The sequence below is a fragment of the Drosophila erecta genome, unplaced genomic scaffold (assembly GCF_003286155.1).
Source record: "Drosophila erecta strain 14021-0224.00,06,07 unplaced genomic scaffold, DereRS2 tig00000055-arrow-pilon, whole genome shotgun sequence".
Classification (NCBI taxonomy): Eukaryota; Metazoa; Arthropoda; class Insecta; order Diptera; family Drosophilidae; genus Drosophila; species Drosophila erecta.
In genome coordinates this window covers 2,592,176-2,618,062 of record NW_020825200.1, presented here as the reverse complement: position 1 = coordinate 2,618,062, position 25,887 = coordinate 2,592,176, and the positions used below count along the sequence as shown (strand labels likewise).

Here is a 25,887-nt window from a genome sequence, read left to right as displayed (position 1 = left end):
ACTCTTAGACTCGTAAATTGTAAACAAAATTATTGCTGCGATTGCCGAAATAAGTGCAACCGCAAAATGAAATTCAATTTGAGCGAACTGCAAATGCAGTTTTGTTTGTTTGTTCGCGCGGTTTTTGCACTGCACTTCTGCTGTTGCTGACCCAAAGAAAGAGGGATTGCGAATCAGCCTCGATTTGGGATCGATTGTGGCATATTGGGTCTATTTTTACCCCCGCCACCAGGCAGATAACTTGTTTATTTATGAGGCTTGTGTTTGACATTGAAAATAATTTATAAACTCTGTTGTCCGCGCAATTCATACACTTATGCACTCGCCATTCACGAGCTTCATTCATAGGGAATCCGCGGCTCGACTCACTCATTACAAATGCAATTGGCAGTGCCGCGCGGCACAGATGTGCTGCACCGGGCAGCACTTAACTGTAGGCCCAAAAATGGTTAAAGCCATTCATGTCAGGATCGGCAAAAAGGAGCCGCATCCATCAGTATGCAACATGGGGCAGCAACATGTTGAGCAGCCGCAATGTTGCCGCAACAATTCCGGCCAATTGCTGCGAAATGTTGCCACTGCCAGCTGGCATCTTGTAAATGCGCCGCATGACAATGAAGCCAGCCTGCGCCGCGCCCCATCCGAGTCCCCAACCCAATCCCAATCCCCAATCCCCATCCCCATCCCCATCCCAGTCGATCCATCCCGTTTTGGGCAGGACAAGCTATTCTCCTCCGATCCGTTCCGTTCTAGTCTGGTCTGGTGAATGGCTCATGGCTCTGACTAACTGGCTGACTGGCTGTCCACAGTGCGTATGAATGGAGACAGCCGCTCGTCATCAGCTCTGCGATCGGAGATGGCAGCGTGAGTGCCTTCGATAATGACCAGCAGATCAGTTTGGTACAGAAATACAGATCCTTAAAGTTGGCAACAGTAGGGGGCGTGCTATAGGTCAACTATTAGTTATTATTCTCAATTTGCAAAGAACTCCTTTTTAAACTCTTTTATTGGCATACAAATATGGACTCATTTAGGAAGCAATATATATTATATAAGGTTCATTACAATCTTCCAAAAACAAAACCCCCATTCCACTTCCTTTCCTTGACCATCAGATACTTGAACTTACAACAATCCGTGGCGATAAATCAAGGCTCTCCAGCATCTGAGCATCTGATGGCCGATCTTATCGGAGGTGCCATCTCGAATCTGGGATCTTGGCAATCTTCTAATTTCGCATGCAGCCGCAGACTCGGACTCGCCTCGATTGCCAGATCGCGTGCATTGCTCATATATGGCAACGGGCGCGCATGGCGCACGTTTTAATTAGGATAATGAGTTGTTTCCGGGCTGACATCGGTGGAATGAGCTCCTCCAGTTCCCGCTTCAGCTGCAGCTTCAGCTGGAGCAGATTCATTCAGAGTTGACCAGCTCAACTAGTTGTTGGCCATCAGCAGTCTGGGCCATAAATGGAGGTACCATGTTGGAATTACAAATCGTTGTAAGTTTAATTAAAAATTAATAAATTTATGAGTTGCCATTCGCATTAGCCATGCCAATTGTCTCTGGCCAGGAGCAATGCGGTGCAGCGATGCTGAAATGCTGCAATCTTGCGATGTTGCAATGTTGCAATGTTGCACTGTTGCGATGTTGCTGCCTGGTCATCATTGATTTATGACTGCTCCTCTGAGAGAAGGAGAGACTGCCGGGCGTCTGTTGGCCCTCATCTGCTGGGTCCTGCATTCCATCCTAGGAAAGCTAAGAACAACTCTTCGTAATTGCTTGTTTCAGGCTTCCAGAAAGATTATAATATTCCTAATTACATTACATGAAACACTGATTCATTACTCTTCAATATATTTTTATAAAATTGTAAGGAGTGGCTAATACAAATCTCCCTCCCATTTTTCTTTAATATGTACGGTCTATATAATGATATAATGGTCTACAACATGTGTCCAAAAAGGTTAGTTTAATTCACTTGTTTCCAAAACAAAGTTGAGAAACTGACACTTCAAGGAGCACCGCCTTTGGATGACGACTGACGCGCTTCTTGGCCACTTCAGTTGACTAATTACCAGGAGCCAGGATGGTGTCTCTTGACAAGTATGATCTCCTTTCGGACGTCATTCGCAGCTCGCCGGCTGTGGTTTTCACCGGTTTTCCAGCAGCCACGTTGGTGGCCCGGCGCTAGCTCCTGGATTCCTAGATTTCGGGAGCCGGTTCCCAAACAAATACCAAATATTAGCGCTTGCCCTTTCAACGATGGCTATTCCGATCCCGAGCCCAATCCCGAGCTGGCACTCCGGTGATGTTGTTTAATTGCCGCTCTGACAGACGCACGCATGTCAAGTACAAATCAAAGCGAAAATCACAAATAGATACAGATACAGATGGAGATAGAGATAGAGAAACAGATACAGGTACAGATACAGATATAGATCCAGATACATAGATGCATCTATAATGCGGCTAGCTGCGTTTGCGTTAATTTTTTGTTTATTAGGCGGTAAATATCAAAGTTGAGCATAAATCAAATGCTGGCTGCTACATATCCCACAAATACAGGGGCACTGAGAGGTACTCTCGTTGTTCTCGTGTCGAAACTTTTCATTTTTCGACATTTTATCCAGTTGGGCTCTCGGTGTTCGGTGTTTGGTATTCGTTTTTGGCTTTTGGCTGCGTTAATTTGAACGTTCTACAAAATGCAACTTGTATCTTGTATCTCACGGTCTGTTTGTTTGTTTGTTGCTGCTGTTGCTCTGTTTGTTTGCGTAGCTTGTACGCTCACTTGGCTCTGGGTTCTGTTTAGTTTCAATAACCATTTTCCAATTAACACGAAACGCGTGTTTTTCACGTTAATTAATACAGAACTTTTTATCAATATTTGCAATAAAAATCAATCAGCAGCTTTCGCAATTAATCAACATCAAAAGCAAGCGCTCCCCAAGCCGCCAGCCAATATGATTATGTGCAGATACAGATACAGCTGCGAGCACAGATTTCGATGTGGAATAGGTACACAGGTACTACAGATACATTAACCCACTAAGTACCAAACAAGATGGAACAAGTTGCCGCCACGCTTTTCTGCCTTATTGGCGCCTTCCAGCGAAAAGCGTCTGTACTTTTTCGACTGACCTTTGATTGCTTTTCGCGGTACTCAGCGTGCTTATATAAGCATTATATATGCAATTAAAACTGTTATCTAATAAACCGATTCCGGGTAGAACGCGCGAAATTTATGGACCGAATTGCATTTAACTAAATGTACATGTAAACAGTTGCCGAGAAAATATATCCATCCATCTGAGGATGAGTGAATTATGGCTACCACAGCGAAAGAGTAAGTCAAGGTCATCAGGGGAATTAGGCGGCGATAAACTAAAATCAAATGCGCATATGGGGCACTTTGGGGAATCTTAATATCTTCTTAAGAAGAATGGATAATTCCCGTGATATTGTATACCCAACGGCGTCACAGCCAATGCCCTTTGAACTTTAGAGATCACAGGCACACGCCTGAATGGCGATAGTTCAACAGCTGTTCGATCCGTCGGATATTAGGTGGGTTGCTCTCGAACTTCGCACACCTTCGGTGGAAGCCACCCGCCTCCGGATCGCAGACATTGACCAAGCGTTGAAATCAAGTGCATTAATTTATTACACAACAAGCAGATTGCTTCGCAAATCAAATGAACATTTACGGCGCGACCAGATACAAGATACAAGAAAAGTGCATGGCAGCCGCATAATCAATACAATTTGTGCGTTACGCCTGGATGCGACGACAGACGAAAGAGAGGGGTAGACTGGGGACGAAAGAGAGGCATATAGCGGGGGCGGAGTGAACAGATTTGTTAGGATCGGTACGCCGGCAATAGCCAACTGGGCATGTCAGCCAAAGGCAGCTCGTGCGGATCAGGAAAAGGTTAACACACAGCCAATTGTTTGTATTATTTTGGACTTGTAAGAACACTTTTCTATGTAACACCAAGGTTGAATGCACAAATTGGTTATTAAAGGAAGTTCGATTGGTTCATCAACCATTACATTTTAGTTATAACCAAGGCTACCTAGCAAAGGGCTTCCAAGAAAGTGCCCTTAGAGAGTTCCCGCGGTCCAATGACCTCTCCAAATGGTGTGGAGGGTAATCGTGTCCCTGGTAGCAAACGCATGCCACCCACCAGGTGGGGGAGTTATCCGGGGCCTTCCTGTCTTCGGATCGTGCCCTGCATAAAGTGGTACACTTAATTGCGCGCCAAAGCGATCCATCGCCAGCTACAATCCCCAAGTAGCATCCCCCACCGCCAAGCCAACAGATTGTTCCTTTTCTTCGTCGTCGTTTTGCCCACGGCGTGTAGCGCACTTAATATTTATTGTTTATTTACACAAGCGCATTAATCGCAAAGCGCAAACGCGCCAAAAACGAGCAGCGCAATTCACCGTAAAGGCCCCGTCGACTGACCACCCCCAGCCCCATTGCCACCCACTCCCATTGCCCCACCACCCCCAGCATTTCGGGGAAGATTTCGGATCGAGAGATTCCCAGCCAGAGAGGGCCAAGTTCCTAACTCAATGCGATGGAGGTTAGACAGCGAGGAAAATGCAAAACAGTGTGATGAAAATGTTCAATAAACGGCAAAAAAGAAAAGTATACGCAGATGCACTAAATACATTGTATAGCACAGCGAAAAAATATTAACAATACTCTTTTCAATTTATTGCCATTTATCAACTCTTATGGTTGTTGCTTGGTATCTCAGAACGGCTTCCATGAAACATAACACTGTGGTGTTTAACCCTTTCTCCCACTGTCTCCATACCTTTGGACCACCTGGGCCCATGGTGATTTTGGGAACTTATTGCGTTTCAATATTTAGTTTGGAAACGAGCTTTCTTCGCACTAGCTCATTTAATTGCTAATTTATGGTCGCACAGGTAGCGATGCCTGTTTGAAGCGTTTTTGATAATTGCGCTTGCTGATTTGTGGCCAAATTTTTGCAACTTTGTGCCAGCGGGCAGCGCAAAAAGCGACGATCGCTGCTGCTCGTGGAACAAAAATAAACAAGTGCCCTGGAAATGGATGCGATTTGTTGCTGTCTTGTGGGGGAATTAAATGTTTGTGGGATGGGATACATGATGGGTATGATGGGTATTTTCCCACCGAAAAATAGTTACTTGTCATCCGGGCCGAGCTTCATTAATTATGCAATCAGAAGTAGCGGCTAGAGCGATTTAGGGGCATAAATCACACGCTCATCATTCGAAGGCATTCGAACGCAATGTTCGACACTAAATTTGCATAATTCCAGGAAGGCAGCGTCATCGTGCCGAAAATGCCCACAGATCCGGAGAGATCGGGGAGAGATCGGGGCGAAATATATGCTCGTCAAGTGGCTTAATAGCTTGGGGAAAACAAGTGAAGTTCAACAGTTTGGAGAGCACTCGAGAGCGCCGTCGAAAGGAAAACACTCCAGTAGTGGCCAGGAATAATCGCAGATGACTCGGGATCGGAATCCAATTCGGACTCCGATTCAGCCTATCCACATCCACATCCACATCCACAGCCTATGGCCACGGCCTATTGAAAATGAAAATAACTTAATGCAAAGTAAGCGGCCAACAACGACAACGCTCAACTGTTCATGAGCAAACAAGGTTGTACATGGAACACGGAACATGGAGCTCGCCGCACGGCCATCTCAGCTCGCTGGCTTCGTTGGCTCTTAACGAGGCCGACATCAAACAAAACGCTGGCCAGGCAACAGGCAACAGGCAGCCAGCGACCAAGTCCAAGACCAAGACCAAGACCAAGATCTCATCTCGATCTCGAGGCTGGGCTTCACTGCTATGTAAACAATTCCTAGGCAATGTGTCTGTGTGCGCCGCTAACATTTCACTCAGCATGCTTTGGCCGAAGGAGCTGCTGAAGGGGAGGGGATCGAAGTGCTGGTACCCTGGGATTTAATTAAGTTCAAGGCGCAGCAACACAGCCAGAGTTTGGCTTTCTCTCATACAAATGGTTAGCTAACCAGCTCAATCGTCATCAGGAAACTGATCAAAGAGATGGGTTAGAGGTGAGACACATTTGATTCGATCATCGAAGCTCAAGTAGTTGCAGTTACTTTCGAATGTACTTTTAAATCAAACCAATTTGGCAGCTTGTTAACGCCTTCCCAATCAACTAATCAACCAATACCCCCTTGAAAAACGAGTGCTGGGCAGCAACAAGATCACTCCGCTCTTCCCCCGCCGCGATCACTGGTAATGTGAAAAATTTCTTAGTCAAATATTGACCAGGGCCAAGCAAGAAAGAAGATCCAGAGCTGACGAGGTTGATGATTTTTCAATTTGGGTTTTGTAGTTTTCCGCTGGCTTGATCTTTTGGCCGGCTAAACAGAAAAAGAAGTCGAGGCCTCGACTTGCAGCACTTTAAAACAGTTCATTTCTTTTGTCAAGGCGTTGGGACGTTCGAGAGACATTCGTTTAGAGATTGCCGCTCGGCAAATGTGGCTGGCAAATGACAAACAGGCTACCGAACAAGTTAAAATATTTAAACATGTTTAGTGATTTGCTGTTAAGTAGTCGGTAATGCACACGGGCAGTCCAGAAACACAGAGGAGAGCATGCAGTGGAAAAAACGGATTAAATAGGGTAATGTTTATATAATAGCATATAGTTTTGAATACTACCCTGTACTAAGCGAGATATCTTGCTGCGAAATAAATTGCTTATACGCAATGAAGCTATTACATAGACAGATAGACTCGGCCGCTTGAACTTTGCTCGATTGAGATTCGTCAGGTACAAACGTATGGATGATGACAGCTTTAGCGTTTGCGATGATCAACGATTCAGTTGCAGCTGTAGCTGCAGATACGCATCTGAATCTGAATCTGAATCGAAATCCAAATCCAAATCCGAATCCGAAGAAGCTGTCCCAGTGTTTGTTTATTTATTTGCCTTCGGCTGTTAATAATTTATGTAAGAGCGTGTGGGCACTTGGAAAATAACAAACATCGCTCGCCGGGTGCATCCACAAATCTGCTAGAGAAGTGTAAAGAAAAATTGTGATTTTGAACTTGACGATTCGAAAATGGGCGGCTCCCTCCTTTAATTAGCATTGGTAATGAGATTTTAATACACCCCGCGATGGGTGTGTGTTTGTGGAAAGCGCAGCGATAATGCCCATTGATCTCAGGCGGCGTATGCGTGATATTTGTCGAGTCATTTGGCCGAGTTTGAGTTGTTTGGCCAAGCTTCGATTTGGCTTTCTTTGTACATAGTTTATTCAGATTAACGGTATGCGTTGTGGGCCTTTGAATTGTACTTAAAAGAAAGTGATTACGATAAGTTTCCAGTATTGATTTATAGGCCTTAATGGAAAAAGTATATCCTTGAAACAATTTCGAACTGCCAGCCAAACATTCCAGTGAATAAATTCAATTTCGGTATATCCCAAGAATTCCCCGACCTACTTTATGAATTTTTTAGTTTGCTTTTCAAAGCTGCCCACAGTCTTCCGTTGACTGATCCAATTTCTGAGGAACCTTGCCACACATTCATCAGTGCAACTCGAATCGAAAACAAACCATTAATTTCGGGAGCAAACTTCTATCGAATCGAGTGCCTATGGAGAACATCATGCCATATTTCTTCCTGCTTTTTGCATTCGCTAAAAACTGGCTAAAACACTTACAAATTGTTGAAATTCTATTCTTGGAAATACACTTTCAATTATTATTTCCAGCTAATACACACACAAACGCGGGGCGACTGGCAAATAAACAAAGCGAGTCGGAAAATAGCGTAATAGCAAATAGAAAATAGAAACAAAGTCTTGGGATTCCAAATCAGTGCGAAATATTTGCAATGATTACGTGAGGGAGAGAGCCGCCAGTGGAGAAAACCCTGCGTCTAAAAAATATACCAAAAACAAATAAATAAGGCGTCTGCAGCAACAGCGAGTATATTTCTGTATATTAAGTGGCCGAATCCAAACTAAACAAATCGAAATGCCCCAAAGTGAGAACAAGTGGCACGCATGGGAAGTCTGCCGCAGACCTTATAATAAACAAATGGGCTGCCAGAGCAATTGCACGTAGCGTACGTATTAAACATAAACAAACCAAAACAAAAGCCCCTAGTCCAGCCAAACCACCCGAAAAAGCGGCCCATAAAAATTTCAGAGGCACTCGCATCAACGGCAACTTGTATTCCGCCGCTAGACGAAACGCCAAATCCAAATCCAAATCCAAAATCCAATCCAAATTCAGATACTCTGAGTGCGATTGTGAGATACTTGGCCGCGGGGCAAGGAAGCCGGGACTTTCCGGGGCGATCTCTTGCTGTGATTTTTATGCACAACAAGCTGCAGATGAGCGGCAAAAAAATCAGGGAAAAAAGGGAAAAAGGCAGTTTTTAATCGAAACGAATTAATGAGCAGCGCAGAAAGCGAAATATTTTTGTTGAAATCGTTAAAAGAAGCGCGCGCCTGCCGATGATGATGTCCTGCAGCGCCAGCCAGCAGATACAGATATACACAAGGAGAAAATCTATATGAAGACGACTATATACCATTTATTAGTGACCATTCACTACGTAGATGTACAGATGGCAAGGCTTTCTAAACAAAAGTTTAAATGTATGAGGAAAATGCTATGGATTAATGATCAAAGCCCCGATTGTTTGTGTTTGCTTGTGTTTTTCCGCGTGTAGATACATTCACAGATCCAGATACAGATATGCATAGTTGGAGTAGCCGCTTAACCTTGACCACGCCGCCCAGCTGGGATGATGATGCTGCAAAGTGGGTTCTCCAAGGAAATATCCCAGCCAAAGCACCTCAAAGCGGCGCAACTCCGCAGCCACCTGTAATCGGCTTTTGCAACAAAATCTGTCTAAATATTTTGTGGCTGGGAGAACGAAACATTTATGATTTGTGGCCGCGCAATGAAAATGCGTTCATGGAAATGAGGCGAATAATTTCGAGGCCAGCTGAAAAAAATGCGAGAAAAACCAAAAAGAGAGAAAAAACATATTGCATACATATGCGCGCCTTGCCGGCCGGTAAAATATACACTTGTGTCGATATCTAAGTATCTGCTATTCCCTCTCCATATGTATCTGTATCTTCGCCTGCTCTTGGCCCACTGAAATTTATGTTTGGTCATTAGCATCAACATGCTCGCCTGCCTCGCCTATCGCAATTAAGTTTTCAAAGTATTTCAATTATTTTAATTTATCCGTGAATTCGGCTATCCATAAGTTTTTATGGCCCTGCCCATAAATGCCATAAATAAGTACTCTTTTCTCGCAGTGGCACCCTCAAAGCGCTCCGATCGATCGGAACATTCTCAATTTCAATTGACTTTTATGGTTTAATTATTTACACGCTGAAAGTTGCATGAAAATTTCCAAGGCGAATCATTAGGACCAACTCGATGGTCATGGCAGTTCCGATAGTTCATTTACCCGCGGAGAGCCTTGGACCAACTATTGCGCAGATTTGATGAAATATAGGCACACTTTATAGGGTGGAGACCCATGGAACTGATTGAAACGGTGCGGAGGGATCAAAGATTCTCGTGACCTTCAGTTTGGTACAAAATTTGGCATGGATTTGATGTGAGTTTATTTTGTTTGATGCGAAAATTCAAAGCAATTCAAACAAGACAGAATGCTATAGTCGTGTTCCCCGCCTATCAAATACCGGTTACTCAGTGCTAGTGGAAGTGCAAACGAGAAATTTTAACATTTTCTGAAATATCGGTAGAAATTGGAAAAAAAGTAAAAAAATTGAAAAAAATTTCTAAATTTGAATGCAGATTTATAGAGAATTGCGCCAGAAACATTTAGAGGTATGCCACTTCAAAATCCGATTAACACAAGTTGAGTTATGGAGTTTGGAACTTCAGCCTTGGGGCATTTCTTAATAATCTACAACTTCATACACCAGAAAAATTACAAAAAAAGTTGAAAAAAAAAAATTCTTAAATTTGAATGCAGATTTATAGAGAATTGCGCCAGAAACATTTAGAGGTATGCCACTTCAAAATCCGATTAAGATAAGTTGAGATATGGAGTTTAGAACTTCAGCTTTGGGGCATTTCTTAATAATCTACAACTTCATACACCAGAAAAATTACAAAAAAAGTTGAAAAAAAAAAATTTCTAAATTTGAATGCAGATTTATAGAGAATTGCGCCAGAAACATTTAGAGGTATGCCACTTCAAAATCCGATTAAGATAAGTTGAGATATGGAGATATGGAGATATGGAACTTCAGCTTTGGGGCATTTCTTAATAATCTTGAATTTATACAACTTCATACATCAGAAAAATTAGAAAAAAATTTAAAAAAAAATAAATTTCTAAATTTGAATGCAGTTTTTTAGAGAATTGCGCCAGAAACATTTAAAGGTATGCCACTTCAAAATCCGATTCAGATAAGTTGAGATATGGAGTTCAGAACTTCAGCCTTGGGGCATTTCTTAATAATCTACAACTTCATACACCAGAAAAATTACAAAAAAAGTTGAAAAAAAAAAATGTCTAAATTTGAATGCAGATTTATAGAGAATTGCGCCAGAAACATGTAGAGGTATGCCACTTCAAAATCCGATTAACACAAGTTGAGTTATGGAGTTTAGAACTTCAGCCTTGAGACATTTTTTAATTTCTTTGAATTTCTACAACATCATACACCAGAAAAATTACAAAAAAAGTTGAAAAAAAAAAATTCTTAAATTTGAATGCAGATTTATAGAGAATTGCGCCAAAAACATTTAGAGGTATGCCACTTCAAAATCAGATTAGGATAAGTTGAGTTATGGAGTTTAGAACTTCAGCGTTGGGACGTTTTTTAATTTTTTTTAATTTCTACATCATCATACACCAGAAAAATTACAAAAAAAGTTGAAAAAAAAAAAATTCTAAATTTGAATGCAGGTTTATAGAGAATTGCGCCAGAAACATTTAGAGGTATGCCACTTCAAAGTCCGATTAACACAAGTTGAGTTATGGAGTTTAGAACTTCAGCCTTGGGGCATTTCTTAATAATCTACAACTTCATACACCAGAAAAATTACAAAAAAAGTTGAAAAAAAAAAATTCTTAAATTTGAATGCAGATTTATAGAGAATTGCGCCAGAAACATTTAGAGGTATGCCTCTTCAAAATCCGATTAACACAAGTTGAGTTATGGAGTTTAGAACTTCAGCTTTGGGGCATTTCTTAATAATCTTGAATTTATACAACTTCATACATCAGAAAAATTAGAAAAAAATTAAAAAAAAAAAAAATTTTTAAATTTGAATGCAGTTTTTTAGAGAATTGCGCCAGAAACATTTAAAGGTATGCCACTTCAAAATCCGATTCAGATAAGTTGAGATATGGAGTTCAGAACTTCAGCCTTGGGGCATTTCTTAATAATCTACAACTTCATACACCAGAAAAATTACAAAAAAAGTTGAAAAAAAAAAATTTCTAAATTTGAATGCAGGTTTATAGAGAATTGCGCCAGAAACATTTAGAGGTATGCCACTTCAAAATCCGATTAAGATAAGTTGAGTTATGGAGTTTAGAACTTCAGCCTTGAGACATTTTTTAATTTCTTTGAATTTCTACATCATCATACACTAGAAAAATTACAAAAAAAGTTGAAAAAAAAAATTTCTAAATTTGAATGCAGATTTATAGAGAATTGCGCCAGAAACATTTAGAGGTATGCCACTTCAAAATCCGATTAACACAAGTTGAGTTATGGAGTTTAGAACTTCAGCCTTGGGGCATTTCTTAATAATCTACAACTTCATACACCAGAAAAATTACAAAAAAAGTTGAAAAAAAAAATTCTTAAATTTGAATGCAGATTTATAGAGAATTGCGCCAGAAACATTTAGAGGTATGCCTCTTCAAAATCCGATTAACACAAGTTGAGTTATGGAGTTTAGAACTTCAGCCTTGGGGCATTTCTTAATAATCTACAACTTCATACACCAGAAAAATTACAAAAAAAGTTGAAAAAAAAAATTCTTAAATTTGAATGCAGATTTATAGAGAATTGCGCCAGAAACATTTAGAGGTATGCCACTTCAAAATCCGATTAACACAAGTTGAGATATGGAGTTTAGAACTTCAGCTTTGGGGCATTTCTTAATAATCTTGAATTTATACAACTTCATACATCAGAAAAATTAGAAAAAAATTAAAAAAAAAAAAAATTTTTAAATTTGAATGCAGTTTTTTAGAGAATTGCGCCAGAAACATTTAAAGGTATGCCACTTCAAAATCCGATTCAGATAAGTTGAGATATGGAGTTCAGAACTTCAGCCTTGGGGCATTTCTTAATAATCTACAACTTCATACACCAGAAAAATTACAAAAAAAGTTGAAAAAAAAAAATGTCTAAATTTGAATGCAGGTTTATAGAGAATTGCGCCAGAAACATTTAGAGGTATGCCACTTCAAAATCCGATTAACACAAGTTGAGTTATGGAGTTTAGAACTTCAGCCTTGGGGCATTTCTTAATAATCTACAACTTCATACACCAGAAAAATTACAAAAAAAGTTGAAAAAAAAAATTTCTAAATTTGAATGCAGGTTTATAGAGAATTGCGCCAGAAACATTTAGAGGTATGCCACTTCAAAATCCGATAAAGATAAGTTGAGTTATGGAGTTTAGAACTTCAGCCTTGAGACATTTTTTAATTTCTTTGAATTTCTACATCATCATACACTAGAAAAATTACAAAAAAAGTTGAAAAAAAAAATTTCTAAATTTGAATGCAGATTTATAGAGAATTGCGCCAGAAACATTTAGAGGTATGCCACTTCAAAATCCGATTAACACAAGTTGAGTTATGGAGTTTAGAACTTCAGCCTTGGGGCATTTCTTAATAATCTACAACTTCATACACCAGAAAAATTACAAAAAAAGTTGAAAAAAAAAATTCTTAAATTTGAATGCAGATTTATAGAGAATTGCGCCAGAAACATTTAGAGGTATGCCTCTTCAAAATCCGATTAACACAAGTTGAGTTATGGAGTTTAGAACTTCAGCCTTGGGGCATTTCTTAATAATCTACAACTTCATACACCAGAAAAATTACAAAAAAAGTTGAAAAAAAAAAATTCTTAAATTTGAATGCAGATTTATAGAGAATTGCGCCAGAAACATTTCGAGGTATGCCACTTCAAAATCCGATTAAGATAAGTTGAGATATGGAGTTTAGAACTTCAGCTTTGGGGCATTTCTTAATAATCTTGAATTTATACAACTTCATACATCAGAAAAATTAGAAAAAAATTTAAAAAAAAAAAAATTTTTAAATTTGAATGCAGTTTTTTAGAGAATTGCGCCAGAAACATTTAAAGGTATGCCACTTCAAAATCCGATTCAGATAAGTTGAGATATGGAGTTCAGAACTTCAGCCTTGGGGCATTTCTTAATAATCTACAACTTCATACACCAGAAAAATTACAAAAAAAGTTGAAAAAAAAAAATGTCTAAATTTGAATGCAGGTTTATAGAGAATTGCGCCAGAAACATTTAGAGGTATGCCACTTCAAAATCCGATTAACACAAGTTGAGTTATGGAGTTTAGAACTTCAGCCTTGGGGCATTTCTTAATAATCTACAACTTCATACACCAGAAAAATTACAAAAAAAGTTGAAAAAAAAAATTTCTAAATTTGAATGCAGGTTTATAGAGAATTGCGCCAGAAACATTTAGAGGTATGCCACTTCAAAATCCGATAAAGATAAGTTGAGTTATGGAGTTTAGAACTTCAGCCTTGAGACATTTTTTAATTTCTTTGAATTTCTACATCATCATACACCAGAAAAATTACAAAAAAAGTTGAAAAAAAAAAATTTCTAAATTTGAATGCAGATATTTAGAGAATTGCGCCAGAAACATTTAGAGGTATGCCACTTCAAAATCCGATAAAGATAAGTTGAGATATGAAGTTTAGAACTTCAGCTTTGGGGCATTTTTTAATTTCTTTGAATTTCTACAATATACAAGTAATATAATTTATTATTTGTATTCCATTTAACAATATTCAAACAATTATTGAAATATGAAATCAGACAAATTGTTAAACAAATGTTTCAGAAAAACTATGATTCTTGGGATTCATTTCACCATTCTCAAAGTCTGTGAAAACAATTCCCAAAAATTCGCATGTCATGCATATTCTTTGAAATGTACTATTTCACATACTTGGCGAAATTTTATTGGATGAAAATTTCCCAGGCAAAGTGGCTTTTATTTGTTTTGGCCAAAAAAGATCCAGCCAAGCAACCGTATATTTTTCCACTTTGGGTCGTAGGCGAAACTTTTCCATCATCGAGATTAGGAATCCCCTGGTAGGTGAACTTCCTGGAAGCGATGTTCTTTCGGATAATTCCCACCGACACCGAAACGTTTCGAGTGAATTTGAGTGTGAATTTTGATTTTGGGCAAAGATCACTCAGAGTCACAGGGCAGAAAAGTCGGATAGTGGCAGGCAGGCAGCTTCCAGCTGGGCAGAAGCGGTCTCAAAATCGATCGCATTAGTATCTTAATCATGGCCGTCACAGTCACAAATTGAAGCGATCCATCAGGCAAAATTTGAGATGATTCTCGCCCCTCAGCCAGTGTCGCCGTCTCTTTCCCTTTCTCTCTATCCGTCCCTGTCCGTTTGGGGACCTCAGATCGCACTCGTAATATCTGCAACCAGTTACGGGCTTTGGGGTCGTAACTATATCTGTGCTTACGTATATGGGCAAATCGCACATGACTCGATCGATCGTTAGTGGGCCGCAAAGCTGCTAATTTAAAAATAGCCCAGCTAAAATTAGCTTTTTGCGGTTTGCATTAATAAAAGCAAATGCTATCGGTTTTAACTGGATGCTGGTGTATTTGCAACCAGATCGATATGATGGGTTCGATTCGGATCAAGATCGGCTTGCCCCAGTTAGCGGAATCGAAGAAGCTAATATTACACAACCCAATTTATAGATCTAGAAATATGCTTGCTACGAAATCGTTAGCTTTGTTCATTTAATCGGTTGAATTGCTATTTGATAAATATCACAGGGTATCAGGTCGGAGACTACCCCGCCGAATTCCCCTCATATGATTGATTTGCATGCAAAATGTCGGCCGCATTAGTTTTTATTGCAAATTTCTTTGGAACGAGTTGCACCTGAGCCTGAGTGGGGCTGCCTCTGTTGCACCTGAGCGGCTGAGTGGCTGAGAGTACACTGCAGATATCTTGCCACCTGCTGGGCTTTTCGGGGTTTTCACTTTCAAATCGAGCTCGCTTGACGCCGCCTGATTGACAGCCGGCAGTTTGGGCGCCACAAATAAAGCTTAATTAAATAAACTCGAGTATTTGAGGGGAGGCAATAGCTGGAGAAAGGGGAGCTCGCGGTGGCTGTTGCTATATATATATGAACGTGTGCGGAGTCGATCTCTGTGCATGCTAAAATAAATAAATAACCAATTTTTAATTGAATTTCTACCTACATTTTTAACCTGTTTGACGGCATTCCGTGGCAATCAACGTCTCACTGCCATGCCAGTTGGTGGAGTGGTCGTCGTTGTCGTCGTTCGTTGTTGTCGTCGATGACGCTCGTTGTTTTTGTTGTTGTTGTTGTTGTTGTTTTCATTTTTTGTTGCTATTGTTGCTGTTGCTAGTATAGTTGTTGCTTTTATTATATGCATAGTGGGTACACAGGGCCGAATTTGGTCCTACTTTCTGTTATTAAAATAACTAGTAAAACTAAAGGTACAAGGCCCATTCATGTTGACCCCAGTTTGCAACGAAAGATGATGGTTTTTTGTTCTTCCTACAACATTTTCTCACGGTGCAGCCGTTGATGTTGTTGTAAATTGCTACAACCAGGCGCCGTTGCCGCCTCAGCAAACCTCGTGCTGCTTTTTCAGCCCCTTCTTGGCGATCCTCTTCTGCTCGCTGTTATTATGATTTTTTCCCCTTTGCAACTCACAACAAAGAAGACCTTTTGCCGTGATGCCAAAGGGGCGACAGGGACGGGGGAGTGGGCGCTTATCAGGGGCGGCGAGGTAACTGGATGGAGGGGGGATGGGGCAGGGGCAGGGGCGGACCGGCGGAGACGACGAGGCTACCGCCGCCTTAAAAGTGAAGTCAACTGAAGTGATAGCCGCAGAAGCAGAGCGGAGCTGGAATAAACGCGTGTCCCACTCAGACCCCAAAGAACAGGGTGTCCGCAATGGCGAAATGTCTTAAAATTATTTTAAGCAATTAATTAAAATATATAATACAGTACTCAGGCAGTTTACGATCAAGTTGTAGCACTTTAAGCTTAAGCACAACACGTATGCAAATTATTCAGCACATATCACATAGCACATTAAAGTGCAATCGCTAAGAAATTGGGTTAAATTTGCTATAAGTATATATGTTCTATAGGCTCATATACCTAATCCTTAATCACCCTGTTCCAGAATGAGTGTGTTTGTGCCACTGGCACTTTCTTGGCCTGATAAGAGATTTGCATCAATGAAAATGGAGCACTTTGGAGTCGGAGACAAAAATGTGAATGCACCGCAGGATGTTGACTTTACAGCCCCTGTGTGACTAACTGGAAAATCCCCTATACGATAAGTATTTATAATAGCTAGAAATAAATATTTATCCTCATTGACCCACTGGGAGTTGTGAAACCGAAACTTTAATGCAGCTATGAAAATATGCACTTTATGGTTTGTTTGCGTTGCAATTATGTATTTGTTGCTGCTGAGGTTTCCTTGAATTTTTGTGGTTGGCAACTAAGACATGTAAATCTTGTTATTGAATGGTTGCAAAGATCTGGATTTCGAATCTAGTTTACGCTTTTCGAATCCAACCGAAAGTGGTTTCAACTGCCGTATCCAGCTAACTGTGAAGCCGTCCATAACTATCTCTCTCGCCGATGATCATGATCACCACGACATTGTAATCAAACAAACAAACAGTGGAATGAAATAGCCCGAGGAACGTGTTTCGTCGTCAAATGGGCGTGAAGACTTCTGAAAATGGAAGATCTTAAGAGCAAAAGCTTAAGTTTATGTACTATATATTTGGCATAGCTGTGACTTGAATGAATTGCTAGCCACATGGTTACTTTGCAAATGCAAAGCCCGAGGAAACAACGACCTCTAATCAATCTGCTGTGCGAGTTTCCTGCTGACCCACTTATCAAAAACCAAAACAATTGTTTGAGGAACTACAAGGCTCCTGCTGTACTACTTTTCCGTACTTCCAACTAAGCTCTGTTACGAAGTCCACTGATTAGTGTCCCATTGCCAGTAGACTACAAAACACAGCCGAGCAGAAAGCGAAAATATAAGAAAATATGCGATTTGCGGTGGCTGTTTATTATCGTTTCCCCAGCGGCTCGAAAAGCGATTTCAAGTTCGTTAAATCGAATCGCAACAGCTGACTTGCTTCCTTCGAAATGCCAAGAGAATAGATGGGAAAATTAAGTTCAGAATGAAAAAAGCTGAAAATATGTGTGTCCGACGCATAACTGTAAATGTAAATGGTGTTCCTCCATTTGAGGCTTATCGAATAAAAATAACTCATAAATAAATAATTAACATGAAATGTGTGTGAGTGTGGTGTCCGTGTGAGAGCGCCAAGTGATTTGAACTTTGAAGGCAAGACAAGTTGGGCTGAGTTATGAATTTATCTAAAATCACAGCATGTTGTCGTGGCTATTTCCCATTTGACAAGTGGTCTGGCCCAAGTGTCAGACATGATAAATCATATGCAATAAATATATACGGGTATCTGCGAAATTGATACCGATACCGATACCGATATTTGGGCGGCGAGAAAGGCCGTGGCAAAAGTGAATTGGAAAAGTAACTCAAGTTCGCATATTAGGCATACGCCGCGTTGAACGGCGAGTGAAACTACGGCGCTTGGCATCTTCTGGACCGAAAAAACCAGTATGGCCGGGTTCTCGAAGAAGATGACCTTATACAATATATTTTTTCGAGAGAGAATTTATAAAATAAAAAGCTAAATTGATCAGTTCTCGATTTGACAGACAGAAGGCAGAAGGCAGAAGATCGTTGCCAAATCGTGTCGCTTCGTTTGGCCACCTTGAAGCTGAGTTCATTCATCTTCGTTTAGCATAGAAGTTTAGCAGGTGATTGAGCTGGGCTCGCTCGGTTTTTGAGTACAAATATATGCGGGGAACTAATATTCCAAAGTAAATTTGAAATAAATAGATTAGTTATAGATACTCTTAGCTCTCTGATTGTTTGTCTTCAAGAGTCAGCATTTCTAGCATGGATGATGATTTATTAAAATACAATTTAATTTAGCCTAGCACCTATCAGATCACACTTCTTGTGCAATCCGAGTGGTTTTCCACTCAAGGTGTATCCCATAAACCATAAACCCATCGAGCGGCAGCCAGCGATATCGGATATCGTTCTGGGCCGCCTTGGGGCGCCACATCAGGCGGAAATCTGGCATCAGAATGGCCCAAACGGCAGCCTGAGGTGCAAAGTCCGGGCCAAAAGCACCTGAGGCATTAGTTGCAGTTGCAGTTGCAGTTGCCACCTGCTGCAGCCTCTTGCTCTGCCCCCTCCCCCCGCACACTCCCATGGGGCAATTCAAGTACAAGCGAATACCAATGGAAATATTTTTGTGGCTGTGTGTTGTGTGTTGTTTGCATGGAAACGTGATAGCAAAAGTTGTTGCTGACCGGGCCAAGTTGTTGTTGCCGTTGCGTTGCCGCTGTTGCTGGCCGCATCTGCTTGTGGAATTTATTTATCGTTAAGAAATGCGTGTAAAATAAGTGAAACTATTGGGAGTCTCAAGCCTCCAGAGACTGACCAGTTTCTTTCGCGGGCCAACAGGAGGGATGGGGCTGCTAATGCCACCACTTTTGATAAAAATGTTGGCCTAAGCCAGTTGTTGCTGCCTGCTGATGACCAGTAGCCACTTAACTTGGCCGAGAGCGGGCTGAAGCGGGCATGGGCAGCAAATTATTGCCGCATTGCTCAGTTGTTGTTATCAGCAACGTGATTTGCCAGGCCAAAATGAAGATGAAGATGGAGATGGAGATGCAGATGGTGGTGGAGGTGGAGGTGATGGGATGGGATGAGATGGAAGTGGAAGTGGAAGCCAACTTCAACTTGGCTGCTTCATTGCGTGCTCACGATTTTTATTTCATTTTCGTCGAATTTCCGAAAGTGGTAGACCTTCATGGTCTCTTCATCAGCTGTTGCCGTATCTGTGTAGCTATATCTCATTATATTGCTGCTGTGTTGCTTCTATGTAGCTGCTGCTGCTGCTGCGATAGCTTAGTTTTGTTATCGGACTTTACTTTTGTACTTTTGCACATTTCGAAGCTATCAATTTCCCACCTAGCCAACGGGTTTGCTGCACTTAGCGACTGCAAGTGCAAATCGCAGTTAATAAACTAATTGAGCCCAGTGGGGTGAACTTTAACACTGATTTAGTGCCCCCCGTCGCATTAGCAAGGCAAATCGAATAAATCGATATAGATACCGATTCGGATTCAGATCCAGATTCAGATTTCGATGCTGATTCCGATTCGATGTGGGATGTGGCTTATGCAATCGTGATCGATCAAACCAAACCAAAGCGAAGCAAGCCCAGCTTAGCCACGCCCAGCCAGTCACATATAATTATTCAATTAGCCAAATGGCGTCATAAATTAACGAGTATAAGGCACCATATGCCAAAGGGTTTTACCATGGCCAATGTCAGTGTCAGCCGCTAATTGTGACTGGTGTGGAATGCCGTTGATTCAGTTCAGTTCATCACTTGGCCCCCATGAATATGCAAGTGACACCCGATATCCACATGTCTCTGCTGATAATGTCCGGGGTCTAGAGATAGAATTTCACTTTTTCCCCGGAGACTGGTTAAATCTGTCGAAACTTTATGCAGCGATATCAAGTTGACGGAAGAGACTTATCTAATGGCAAACTTTTTAAAACAAACATCGACTTCCTTGTCATAAAAATATGAATTGTTTTGGAGGTGTCGAAACTAATGTAAATCCTTAAGTGGTTAGAACTTTTGTCAATAGAAAACTTGACAGAGATATAAAAAAATTAATATAACATTCCTCAATTGCTGTTGTTTCAGATGTTATCAACTAACTTCTGGGTTACATGTATTTATTTCTTTCAGATTTGTATAAATAATCAGCCTGTCCATATGCATAATATTCATGTGTATATGTATATGTGACTCACGCATTGCACCCAGTTCCAGTTTTCCCCAGTCAGCTGTTTCGAAGCCCGTTCAATTGATTCGATTGATCTCGAATTGGACACGCGGCCACCATGGCGTATGCGCATTATTTGCTAACTCATTTCGGCTTGGCTTACCTGGTGCACCTGCTGCACGCCGCTCAGTTACGCTCCAAAATCCACAAATCCTTTGGCTGCAACTGCAACAACAACCAATTCTGGCAGTTCGCGAACGTCGCATACATTATACACTGGTTCGACTCGGATATCCAGATACTCAGATACTTTCGACCTATCTATCTCTCTGCGGCTGCGATTCGATTCGATTCGATTCGACTTCGACTTCGATTTTGGCTTATGCAAATCACTGGCACTTCACATGTTTGCTGCTGACGGTGCTGCTGGTGGCCAAGCTCAGATTTTGGCTATTTTCGATTTGGATTTGGCACACAGACACATCACTCACTCACACTGGCACACTCGCAAGAATGGCGATGGTTACGAATACATTATCTGATACCGAATCGGTATCAAAAATCGGAGAGGCTTGGGATGTCGCTGACGAGCGATCGCGGAAACGAGAGAACGACGGCAGATTTTTTCTGTTTTTCTGTGGTTCTTCAGGCGCGACTATCAGCGTTTAACTCGGATTTACTTTATTTTATGGCCGCAGAAACCGCGAACGATTACAGAGCAGAAAAAAAGTGATTAGGGGCTGTGCATTCGGTTGTAACAAGCGATCTTTCGCCACGATTTGGCGACACTCTGTGGACGAACGAACGCGTTTTTCGGTTCCGTACAACAAGCGTTGAGCGCAAAAAACTGAATGAGCGTCCAAAGCGGCCGAGGCAAGGCAAACAGGCAGGCAAAAGCGATCCGGAGACGGAGCAGCAAAAGCAAAAGCAAAAGCAGAAGCAGAGCCGAGTAGCAGCAACAGCAACATCAAAGCAAAGCACAGCACAGCACAGCACAGCAGCAGCCGCAGCAACAACAGCAGCAGCAACAGCAACAGCAACACAAGCAGCAGCTAGTTAGTTAGTTTGAGCTCGTAGTAGTGAGAGTCGATCGCACACACACTGCCGACCACAAAAGCAAGTTGCTTAAGTCGCTCAAAGCGCCATTTAAGTTGAGTAATTAAAACAAGCTGTATGTGTGTGTGTGCGAGTGCGATTAATTATTAATCAAGCCGAAAAAACAACAAGCAACCGCTAAGGCAACAATAACAAACAAGCCAGACTCACAATTACAATATTTCAGCTCTCTCAGTCGCCGTCTTCAGTCCACAGTCTGCAGTCTACACAGAGTCTTCGGTCCTCAGTCCTCAGTCTTTAGTCTTCAGTCTTCTGTCTTCTGTCTTCTGCCTCAGCTGCGATATCTCGACTTTCTTCAAGCCTCTCTTCGAGCCAAAGCTGCAGAGCTGTTACACATTTGACTTTTCGGCGCTGCGGCAACTGGTTCGGTTTATTTTTGGCTCCAAATCTCGGACTAAGCCACGGACTTCTCGAGACTGCAGCGCAGCTAATGCAAATCTAAATTGATTGCAAAATGCTTAGAGTCGATCGGCGTTGCCGGATAGTTTGGCTTGTTCGAGTTATAGGAGCTAGATCGTCTGAGATATGCTAAAGTGAGAGTTTAATGAAGGCGCAGTACAAAAGTCAGGCTCAGCTGATTAGTTATACAAGACACATTTTTTTAGAATTTTTAGAAATTTATTTTTTCCTCAAAGATATATCTGAAAGAAGGCCATCTGTTATTTGGGTCTTGCAACTAAGATTCCTGCTAATATCAATCATACGCCTCGTGTGCCCATCTGGCAACGCCAGCTGCCCAAATCCATGCTGCAAACTTAATTGCTGCCGCTGAGCTTGTTGTTGTTCTTGCCGCGATATAATTAAAATATTGCACTTGTTACTTTTAGCAGCTGCTGCCCTGTCTCTTTCCCACAGCCTTTCTTCGCGTACATACGAGTATATTGTCTTTGCCACAGGAACACAAGTGCAACAAAACAAGCAGCCGAGGAGCAGAAAAAGCACAACAAGCACGCTGACAACATCGACTTCATCGTTCGCCGTGTGTCGTGTATTAAAACTTGTTCATTGGAATTTTCTAATAAATCAATAAACGCAGACAACACAGCGCAGTGAGGAGGGGGCTCCAAAAGGGGCTCCAAGGGGCTCCAAGGGGGCTCCAAGGGGGGGTTCCGGGGACCAGCGGCGTCTTGGCACACAGCTGGCGGCATCGGCGGACCGACGGACAGATTGCCGCACGCATCTCGCAGATTGCGCATTTTATAAATAGCTGCCGCATTTTTTCTATTTTTTAAGGTTATGGAAAATTTTAGTTGTTGTTATTATGATTTCTTGCTATTTTCCTTTCCAACTCGATCAGCAGATCGCGATTGTAGGCTATGGCCAAGCGGCAGCATTGACAACACTTTCACACAGTGGATGCACCCGGAGAAATGTACATATTAAAATCGGGTAATTCCATTCTGTAATAGACATGTTCCAAATTAATGTTACTAATAATAATCACCATCAGCCATCACCAAATAGGTAAATGTATGTTTATGGTATGGTAAGAGATCATAAAACAAGTGTGCATTTAGTATAGCAAAAGTGCACCTATTTTTTCTTTGTGTAAAATACTTGCTTAGCCGCCAGTATTTCCGTAAATAAAGCGCTTGGGAAGTGGCAATTAAGTTAACTGTGGGCTGGCCACAACAATCAGGTAAACGCCATGAAATGAACGCCAATCAATATATTTTTCATAAGTTACGATCGCTTCCTATTCTTTTTTCGGATTGGCACAATGCTGGCACTTCGATGCGGTAATAAACGTGAGGACTTGATTTTTAGTGCGTTTATCGCGACGGCAACAATGTTGCCACTAAATTTGCCATGTTCCAGCCCGATATGCTAATAGGTCTAATAGCTTTCGATTTGGCCCGCTTTACATGCGACGAGTCCGTTCGGCACATTCTAAATGTAAATAAAATGGAAATTCCTTAGAGTGGCACCAGCAGCAGCCGCAAGAATGAAAAAATCGGAGTGGAGAGGCAAAAACTTGTAGAACAGGAGGAGGCACTTGTTGAGAACTTGGCTGCCTTGTTAAACGAGCCTGCAACACCCAGCAGCAGCAACAACAGCAGCAACAATAAACAATGTTGCAATGCTTAATTATTTCAGCGGCAAGGAATTCCTCGGCGCAAACTTGAACTGCTTCTGGACTATGGATGTTGCATGTTGCTGCTGCTGCTGCTGCTGCTGCAGCAACTCGATTGCGCTGCCTTACACTTGAGGTCGTCTGCTGCCTGGATTTCAGTTTTCTGCCTCTTCCACTCAGGTAGCCAGAGCGAGATGCAGTCCTCAATCTCAATCTCAGTCACGTTGGTCAACGGCACCGAAGCGTCTGTGGCCAAGTCCCTTTGCCCATGTTGCTGTTGCGGTCTGCCGCACCTATTTGTAATGCATTAATGGTGCAGGGTGCGGGGGCAAAGCAGTCTTGGCTGCTTGGAATGGAGCCGATTGACATTAAGCTGCCCATTCGGCATATGGGGAGATCAGTGCTTTTGATAAATGGCAAGTAGCAGCCCGAAATTATTAATGCCAACATCAACATCGGTTAGACATAATTGTTGCGATGAGCATCGGTACTCAAGTGTTGCAAGATCGGAAAAGGTTTGCGGCGAGCTGAGAGCTTTGTGGAAACCTTTTAAAATTGATGGCATTGTTAGATGCATTTTCAGGCATCTTGCTTAAAAGAGAAATCAATTTTTATAACCTCTACTCAGATTAGAAGCATTTGTGACCCATAAAGTATTGCTGTGGAATGATTTCCCGATTACAACTTTGTGGTGTATTTTGTAACTTTCGACGTAGAGCTGTTATTCAGTGTTACAGCAGGCTGAACTTTGCATTTCAGAACAGCAGACCCTTGATCCAAAAACAGAACAAGTTACAATATGAACATACTTTCCTGAACACATAAGATGAAAGGATATAAACTAGTACTTCTAGGCGACGCGCAGGTCGGAAAGACGGCATTGATAAACCGCCTTTTACATGGAAGGCGTCTGGAGAAGTATGAGCCCACAGAGGGGGTGGATCTGACCCCCGTGGCCATTCAAACCAACCACGGAAGTATCCGCTTTATCGTATGGGACACCGCTGGCCAGCAGGAGTTGGGTGGCCTGCGCGATGGCTACTACATCGACGCCCAATGTGCCATCATTATGATCGACGTCACCTTGCCCTATTCCTCCTATATGAACTGGCACCGCGACCTGGTGCGCGTCTGCAGTAAAATCCCGGTGGTAATCTGCGGCAACAAGAATGAGCTAAGAACGGAGCGCACGGAGCGCACGGGGTGCACACTGCAGGCAGCATTTGGGCGGATGAACCTGGTCTACTACGACATTTCGCTAAAGTTTAAAAATAACCTGGAGAAGCCATTCCTGTATCTGGCGCGTCAGCTAACTGGCAATCAAAAGTTGAAGCTGGCTATGTTGCCAAAAGCCCCCAGCTTAATTAGATTAACGGAGGAAGAAAACGAGTGTTAACACCTTTAATTATTTCTGTTTCAAAATTCATACTCTGTTCGCGGATACGGTTCTGTTGACGTTTTTCTCCGGCACATGCAGCGATACTCGTCACAGACCCGGTCGTCCTTTCCATCGCACACATATGGAGACTGTTCGGCCAGCAGCAGCGTGGAGGAGACTCCGAGGAGCAGGAACGACAGCCAGTGCATCTTTGTTAAGGATCTCTGGCAAGCAACAATGTTTGCAAATTTATCTCAGTTCATGTTCCACATAGAGTGGAGCGTATCTAAAATTTTAAGCACGCTTAATGGCTACCAAAGCGTGTATAATCTCAATTTATACGAGCTTTTAAACTTTACCCTTTTGAAATTTATATTGAAATTAAAGTACCTAACGTGAAGTCTTAGATAAAGAGATGGGCAGGGAAAATGAAGTAATGTAAACGGTTCTGGTTCTTCAAACAGTGTCAAGTTCATTGCCACAACAGATCGTTGCGCCCAAAATCGGTCCAAAATCCGCTGCACACATCTGGTTCAAATTAAGAGATTCCATCCGAAAGTTTCAAAAGTGACTCACATGAGCGCAGCCAAGAATGCAAGTGCTTTCCGTTCCTTGTCTGGAATTTGTGTCCATTTGCCCCCAACTAAGGCAGCTGACAAGAGTGTCAATTGAACTTTGCCTATATTATATTTGCTCGGAGTGAACTTTGCCATTGTCTAGACAAATTAAGAGCAGCGGCGACCGAATGAAATTTATGTATGTCGCCCGCAGGCGGTGCGTTGCGTTGAATAGTGTTTAATTGTTGGGTTTGGGGCCACGCGGCGTATACGCAATGTTGTCCAGTGCCACTTGTTCGGCGTTTTTTGTACATACGAGTATGTGATAAGCGTCGTCAGTTTGTCTGGCTCATTCGATCTCATTCGCTGGCAGCTGGTGCTGCGCTATTCTGGGTGTGATGTCATAAGTCAACACAAGAGGAATCTATGCTGTATGGCGATCGGTTCGGAGATCGTTAATTAAAATTTCCAGCGAGTACTTCATTAGCATCGTCGTCAGCTGCCACGCGTTGCTCAGCTGCCGCGCTC

At 41.9% G+C, this 25,887-nt stretch overlaps 3 protein-coding genes across 3 annotated transcripts in view; 1 reads left to right on the top strand and 2 right to left on the bottom strand.

Annotated features, from left to right (window-relative positions):
- LOC6542079 (protein decapentaplegic) overlaps nt 1-21,114 on the bottom strand; it is a 36,260-nt gene extending 15,146 nt beyond the window's left edge. Inside the window, exon 1 of the mRNA XM_015159788.2 lies at nt 20,398-21,114. Within this exon, the coding sequence (XP_015015274.1) occupies nt 20,398-20,500 (103 nt within the window). The 5' untranslated portion in view covers nt 20,501-21,114. The remainder of the gene's footprint in view (nt 1-20,397) is intronic.
- A 3,057-nt stretch (nt 21,115-24,171) lies between these two features.
- On the top strand, nt 24,172-24,828 carry LOC6542146 (GTP-binding nuclear protein GSP1/Ran). Its single transcript, XM_001968380.2, has one exon. It carries the CDS (start codon nt 24,251-24,253, stop codon nt 24,818-24,820), a length of 570 nt encoding a protein of 189 aa, XP_001968416.1. The 5' UTR covers nt 24,172-24,250; the 3' UTR covers nt 24,821-24,828.
- On the bottom strand, nt 24,808-25,308 carry LOC26527029. Its single transcript, XM_015160105.2, has one exon. It carries the CDS (start codon nt 25,009-25,011, stop codon nt 24,841-24,843), a length of 171 nt encoding a protein of 56 aa, XP_015015591.1. The 5' UTR covers nt 25,012-25,308; the 3' UTR covers nt 24,808-24,840.
- Between the last annotated feature and the right edge of the window lie 579 nt (nt 25,309-25,887).